Source organism: Pundamilia nyererei, unplaced genomic scaffold (genome assembly GCF_000239375.1).
Source record: "Pundamilia nyererei isolate P.nyererei 1_Seehausen unplaced genomic scaffold, PunNye1.0 scaffold00177, whole genome shotgun sequence".
Lineage (NCBI taxonomy): Eukaryota > Metazoa > Chordata > Actinopteri > Cichliformes > Cichlidae > Pundamilia > Pundamilia nyererei.
In genome coordinates, this window is record NW_005187578.1 from 629149 (window position 1) to 636802 (window position 7654).

A 7654-nucleotide genomic window follows, 5' to 3' on the forward strand; every position below is an offset into this window, starting at 1 on the left:
ACTTAGCTGCATTCTTTCTACTGGCCAGCAGGAGGCGCCTCCTGGTTCAGAGAACTGTCATTGTAGAGAAATTTATTGGAAAAAGTTGCAAATTGTAACTTTAACATATGACATAATTCAGCATTTTCCGATTAGTTCGTGGTCTCGTTTCATGGTTTTGTTAAATCTAGCGTGATGCTCATTTTGTAAACAAAGGTCGCGTTTAGAGTAAAAGAGATCAGCGTACTGTTTACAGCGGACCTACCTGCTGATTGACACTTTTCACCGTGGTGCGAGTGTATCGTTTCCTGCTGCTCGTCACGTCTGGTCTAAAAACACTGTCCGCTCGAGTCTGTAGGACGGGGCTTCAGAAGCTGCTCCATCATTTATATACAGTCTGTCTGTGAAGTTCACCATGTGATCGGCAGCAAACTCTGTATTTGTTCCAAACATCATTTGAAATCCTCTTTGGCTTTTTCAGGCTCAGCACTCGCACCACGTGATCCAGCAGGTTCTGAACCACCTCGACACTAACAACAAGAACACGCCGCGGGTCAGAGCCGGCATCGTCCAGGTGCTCCTGGAGACGGTGGCCATCGCCGCCAAAGGATCTGTGGGTGAGTTAAAGTGACGGACTGCTTCCCTCTGCAGGACGTCATGGAGGAAGATGTCATCATCTCTCTGAGGTTTAAAAAATGGTGTCATTAGCTTTACCACTGCAAGTCTGCAGATGGCCATAACACAACAACAACGCGCTGGTAGAGGCACAGACAGAGGAGGCATTAACGTAAAGAAAGAATCTGAGACGGCGTCGCCCAGAATCAGGATTAAATACGTGCATCAAAGCAGGATGTTGTTGGCCTTTAGCTTGCTTCTCTGCAGCCAGAAGAAAGTTATCAGCCGATGTGAGCTGGCTCAGTTTGCACACACAGGTGTGTGATCATCTGCAGTAACAGGCTGGTAATATTTTCACATTTTAAACAGGAAGCTGATCTGTGATGTTTCGGCTGTTAGGCCAAAATAATTGTCAGCAACAACAAACACAGTTAACAGATCCAGTTCAGTGACTCAAAGAGGCCACACCCCTAAATTTAACCTTCACCAAAATCCAATAGTGGGGGAGTGGCTCAGTTTTAGAGGCGGCCTCAAGTAGAGATTAGAGGAAGTACAGTTTTTGACATTTCCACGTCGATTTTAGCTTTCTAGCTCCGTATGTTTAGTTTAAAACCATAAAACCAAAAGGCAGTATATATATAGTATATTATTACTATATTATTAATAATTACATTTTCCTTTGACCGGCTCGAAACAGTAACAAGTTTTGTTTCCTATGTGCGATTATTAAGCCGAGGAGAAAATGTCACGGTCCAGATGAAGCGTTGACATAAACGCCTCCCACTGCAGAGGAAGCTCAGACTAAGCTGGTTAGAGATGAGTTGTTAATAGACGATCTGCACTCTTATTAAATAAACTGTCGGAGCTGAAACAACAGCCCATTAACTGATGAAGAGAAAAACAACCTTTTTTCTGTTGTTTGTTTTCAGCTGTTTTAAGATGTAAGCTTGGCTGTGTCTTCCTCGTCTTCTTACCTGTCGGGACCACGTCAGTGAAAATGTGTCCTTATTTCACCTGAACTTACAGTTGTGTTGCTTATTAAGTTGGACAGAGCATTAAAAGCAGGCGCTGGGTGGAGGAGGGTTGCAAAGCAGCTTGCAGATTCTCAGCAGCTGTTGACAGGTTGAAGGAAGTTAAATCGTAGGCTTTATATATGAGATTTGTCATGGTGAATGCTAAACTGACACTTATGTTATTGACATTTTGACCTCTTTAGACTTTTGAATCTTGGGAGAAATTAAAGTTTTGCTACAAGTGTTACTTTGTTACCCAAACTTGAAGGAACAAGTTTGAATTTGAAGAAACACAAAGTAAAGACAGCACTCGGAGGTGTTTAAACAGGTGCTCGAGTGTTTTTGATGTTGTCACGTTGTGTCTGCTGTCCCGGCGTTTCATTCTGCTTGAACGTTTGTAGATGCTAATTGCCTGATAATTAAATCATCAGGTTTTTCACTGTTAGGAAGAAAAGAAGTCAACAGAAAACATTCAAATTACTCTGTCCCACTGAGGTGTGGAAACAAATTAAAAACTTGAGAGTATTTAATTGAAGAAAAGCTGTAAGTAGTAATTATTTTTACTGCCTCTTCCTGGAAATAAAACACAACCTTCCTCCTGGATAGGAATGATCCAAGGCTCCAAAAGAAGTGACGTGTTCACCTTTGAAAGCGAATGCACGATTCCTCCTAATCTGTGGCTCGGTACGGTATGACCCTGTGCTTGGATTTAAACTGAGTAGAGCAGCTTCTGCAGACTTCCCCCCTCGGCACACACCCGGCGTTAACGAGCATTCTGGGTAATCACAGCTTTCACGTCTCAAGTTTTGTTCTCTTTATAAAAAAGGTAAAAAAAAAATAGATTTAAGTTATTTGAACCTCTCTTCTCTTGAGTTTCTTTCCCCTTTATTCTTCCTTTTATCTTTTACCAGCAGATGCTCTTAGAGCTCTTAGATGATGATGATGATGAGCAGGAATACACCACCAGATACTTTCAGTTCAACTTTAACGTACACAGACTGACCAGAACCAGATCATGTTATAATCTGATGTAATGCAATAACACTGCAGTAACTGGAAGGGTTAGCTTTATCGTCAACTTCTACAGCATTTTGTGGTGTTTGTCTCTGAGATTTAGGTGCAAGCAGCACTAAATAACAGACAGTCATACTGTCAGCCTTTACATGGGCAGCGTCTCCCAGCTAACATGGTGAGCAGCTACGTCCCAGTAATACCAGTAGGTTGATTGCCCTGATGCTGTAGAGGTTCTGCAGGGTAGGCTCGAGCAGCAATCTTTATTACAGGTTTCTTCACAGTGCGCCCTCTGTAACTATTCTATATATTTCTTTCTGGTCACTCTGTGTCATGTGACATTTGAACAAATCCACAGAGTGTCCGAAGTGTGAGCTGAGTAAACGGGGAAGCTGCAGACGCGCAGAGATCACGCCGTGGTTGTGTAGCTGAGTGTTGGTGGTATGTAGAATAGCACCGTCGTGTGATGCTGTGAGTCAGTCTGTGTCAGTAGATTAGAGTAAGTATTACTAAAGGTAATTCAGAATGTGTTGTTGCAGATCATTGTTTGCTCCCAGACTGCTAGAGAAAGTAAAAAATAACCTTTCAAAGAATCCTGATCTGTGAGATTTACAAAGATGGATGTAGCTACTGGGATCTCACCCACTGGTTTGTGAAGTCCCATTTTAAATCAAGATGAGCGTTTCCACCGTCACCATGAAGCTGGATGTGATGACAGACGGGCACTCCTCAGATAATCCTCCTTTCTGAAACAAAGCATTGCAGCCTGACCCGTGTACTGGCACACCCATAATATCAGCCAGTGTTAGCTACTGGCTGATCTACTGTATTGGCATTTATGGCAGCCAATAAGAAAAAGGTAAAGAAGACATGGAGAAACATCCTTCAACCATGTTATAAGTGCTGACATTGCATAGTAGTCCACTAGAGGGCACTCTGCAGTTTCTCTGTTTGGAATGCCGTAAACAACAACGAGCTGAGCTTAATCGATTAAATAACAACCCTCGACAGTTTGCTTCATGTCTGAAAGAAGAAAAGACGTCTGTTGGAATATTAGATTATTATATATCGCCAAATATATTATCTGTACTGCTACATGTTTACAGGACCGGAAGTCTTTTTGTAACCAGTTATCACCCTCTACTGGTCATTTATAAAAGTGCAAGTTTAAGGCACTTATGCATTGGCTTCACTTTTAAGTCAGAATACTTTAATAATCCCAAAGGAATTTATGTAAAAGAAAGCTATTAAAACAAGCGAACACTCTAAGTTAAAGTAAACGAAAAAAGTAATAAGTAAAAAGTAAAGAAGCAGGAGCAGCAGAAACGGGCTGCACGCTGGTTGACGCGTTAACCTTCGAAGTCAATCTTTTATAGTTTGAGGTTGACTCACTTTTGGAGGCGGCCTCAAGTGGCCACCAGAGGAACTTCAGGATTTTGGCACCTCTGTTATGTCGCTTTTCATATTCATAATATTTGCTAAAATTTAATGTAGCTTTATATTACCGTCTCCATTTGTTGTTTTTTATTTTCCTGTCTCCGTTTTTTTAAAAGTTTGTTTTCTGTCTTCTTTAAACGAGCGAAGTCCGAGCTGTGCCTGGAGCCGCCCGGCCCATCGTTCAGCACTGGCTTGTAATAATCTGTGGTGTTGCTTTCTGTGACAGAGTGAATTAGGACTGCAAAGCAGAGCCTGTTCATGTTTATTTTACTGCAGTTTATGTCGGATATCTGCAGGTTCAGCTCCACCAAAAATAGCTCACTAGACAATTTTAAGTGTTTAAAGCAAATATGTTTTCTTCTCCTTATCACAGCAGCCTGGAAGCTCTCCGAATTATTTATGTTTTAATTGGTCTATTGGTAACATGGCAGCATCTGCCTGATGGTATTTAAAATTCTTACTTCCTGAGTTTATCCATGAACCCATTAAAATAAAAGTTAAAGTTTTAGTAAAAATGTTTTGCCTTCTTTTCAATGAAGCAGTCAAACTGTATATTTCCCTTGATTATTGGTTAAATACCACGTCGGCTGCATTATGTTAGCTTAGCGGGGCCAGAGCTAAGCATGTTGGAGCAAACAGCCAGTTCAGAGACCAGCTGGGTAGAAACAAGCAGACCTGATGACGCAGGAGGAAACTATCAGAGCACACGTTACACGTGTGTCTCCTCGACAGATCAATCTGAGGCAGGAGTGTCGATATGTTTCCATTTAAGGCTGTTTGAAACTGATGGTGACTGTTCACATGTTGGAGGTTTCAACAGCTTTCTACAAAAATGTGACGGCTCAGGTGGAGTGTGGGATTTATCCAACGGAGGGAAACAAACCACGTAAATCTGAAACCTGAAATTTGTGTGAAAACCACAGAATTTTATTTACTGTGAGATTCTGACCAGTCTGTGTGTTTGTGAAGCTACTGAGCTCTCAGCCACTCGTGGACCACACAAGCAGTGTCAGCAAAACCCCAAATTTCACTTAGTGGCAGCTGACTAATACATGTTTAAAAGACTCATTAAAGAGCTCGACCCAGGCCGTTTATACAGATGTTTCTACAACATCTGCCACTGGCCTTCAAAATAAATGAACACTTTTAGCCACACCAGGTGCAACGAAACAGGCCCTGTTTTAGGATTAAATAATCCTTCTTTCTTCACCTTTTTGTGGCTTTTCCTATGCAAAGCTCCTACGAAATCATAGTTAAAAGGCCCGATACGAACAAAAGATGGAATCCCGACTCTTCCTGTTTACGAAAATGTCAGGCTAATGTTTCCTGTGATGTTCATTTAACCTGCGGGTGTGATGGCAGGGCCCACCGTGCTGGAGGTGTTCAACACTCTGCTCAAACACCTGAGGATGAGCGTGGACTTTGAGCTGGGCGACAGCTCGAGGAGGAACTCCGCCTCCAGCGTTTCGTCCGTCCGCGGTAAAGAGAGCGAGGAGCGGATCGTCCAGAACGCCATCATCCAGACCATCGGTACGAGCTCCTCTATTACTCCAGAGTGTGTTTGTCTTAATGAACATGTGCCTGCATGTGTTAGTAAAAATAACCTTGAATGTCAACGTTTTTTTCATTCACTGAGTTCTGACTCATCTTTGTCTCTCGTGGCGTCGCCGCCAGGCTTCTTCGGTGGAAATCTGCCAGACTACCAGCGAGCTGAAGTCATGATGTTCATCATGGGCAAAGTGCCAGTGTACGGGACGCCCTGCCACGCCTTGGACACAGTCAAGATTGGGTGAGTCACGCATTCATTATCCAGAGACCCGGAGGTTCCCTCGTAGAGAGCTGCAGCCAGTCAGCTCGCAGCTCTGAAACGCCGCCGCTAACGCTGCGTGCAGCTAAGACGCCGATTCGGCTGGTCGCTCGTCACAAATGGAGCTGTGCTCACAGGACTGTACTGTCAGGAGACTTCTCTGCAGCTGGATGATGATGATGATGGTGACGATGAGTGGATTTTACTGTCACGGCACATTTAAACTGTCCTGAACTCCATGCTTGTGTCAATGAAATGATATGATTGGCTGATACGTTTCGTGCTTTTAAAATCATTTTTATATTATATTTTATCCTCAGAGACCAAAGGGCAGTCATTGGGTCAAAACATCGCCTCTCAGTACTTTGCCTCTGTTTGTGGTCCTTCAGTAGCTGTGAGGTTTGGGCTGAACCTTTATATTCTGGTTTCATGGAGTTAAAGCTGTGCTGATTTTTAGCTCAGCGCTGTAACGTGTAACACTGGAAGCAGTTTCTAAAGAAGACGCTTGCAATTTTTTTCTCTCTTCATCAAATCTTTCTCCTAATCTGTCCTCACTTCACCTCCTGGACACCCCGCGGTGCACCCGTCCCTGCAGCCAGAATAAAGAAAGAAAAACAAGCTAATCCCTCAGGCGAGAGTGCAAGGGCAGATAATCCCAAATCAGACGAACGCCCTCCTCCTCCTCACAGACGCTCGCTCTCTCTGTTCCTTTTCGGGTAATTTCTCTCTGCAGCTTGTTGATGCTAACAGGAGGTCTGACAGCGTTTCACTATAAAAGTCAACACTGAAGATATCCTGCTGCTGCTTACAGCACCTTTACTCTTCTTCCTCACGTGGAGTCTTCAGACTGTGAAGAGAACCACAGACTGTCTGGATGTCAGTGCACGTTCATTTTGAAGCTTCAGGTTTTGTGTTTTGGCTGTTTGCTATTTTATAGGCAGAGGTGAGCACATCTGGACTGCATGTTGAAGCTGTCAGCTAAAGCTAGCATCGTCAGGTTTTCACTCCATGAAGTCTATTTAAAAACACTGAGTGCATTCTCACTGCCTCTGTGATTTCAGACAGTGAGCAGTACCTCAGAGCCACTTATCAAATACACTTGATTAACTGATCCTCAGCAAGTGTTCTCACTTCTATAAACGTTTGCTGGTCTGAACCAATCGTGTGTTGACAGCGACACTAATAAATACGAAGTAGCAGATAAAATGTGTTCATTTCACTTCTCGGGTGTTCTGAACCTCACAGCTTTCTTATTTGTCATACAGTTGCTGTAAACATGTAACATGGCAGCCTGTGGGGACTGACTGCCCCGGTCTGCTGTACTGGACACTGTGAGTTTGCAGTCGGTCCTGACGGGGTTTCTTTATCTTTTGTGTAACGCAGGCATCAGGGCACCAAGCGGATCCAGACCATGCTGCTCAGCTCCCTCATCATGGTGAGTCCTCGGTTTGTTCCCTCCGTTCATGAGACAGGAACAATGTGCCGTTAATGGAAGCGAGACAAAGACACCGGCATACAAAACCTGAGCTTCAATAAGGAAAACTAAAATAGTGCGCAGTCCCACCTGAAATACCCACGGACGAAAACTCTGGACGTCCTCACAATGAGTCATGTTCTCTAAATGTAAAAGCATCAAAGACGCGTTTCTCCGTCCTAATGACGCGTCTCCAGTTACATGAAAGTCGTATTTGTGTGTTTATTATCGGCCATGTTGGAGCTCTGGCTGTTTAACACTCGAAGTCTGCGTGAAGTCGCTTCCTTCTCCTTCGTTATCTGCTTCAGTGAGAGACCC

At 43.5% G+C, this 7654-nt stretch overlaps 1 protein-coding gene across 1 annotated transcript in view; it reads left to right on the forward strand.

Annotated features, from left to right (window-relative positions):
- efr3a (EFR3 homolog A (S. cerevisiae)) overlaps positions 1–7654 on the forward strand; it is a 102611-nt gene that overhangs the window by 79292 nt on the left and 15665 nt on the right. Inside the window, exons 9-12 of the mRNA XM_013914179.1 lie at positions 461–596; positions 5418–5585; positions 5730–5844; positions 7246–7297. Of these exons, the coding sequence (XP_013769633.1) occupies positions 461–596; positions 5418–5585; positions 5730–5844; positions 7246–7297 (471 nt within the window). The remainder of the gene's footprint in view (positions 1–460; positions 597–5417; positions 5586–5729; positions 5845–7245; positions 7298–7654) is intronic.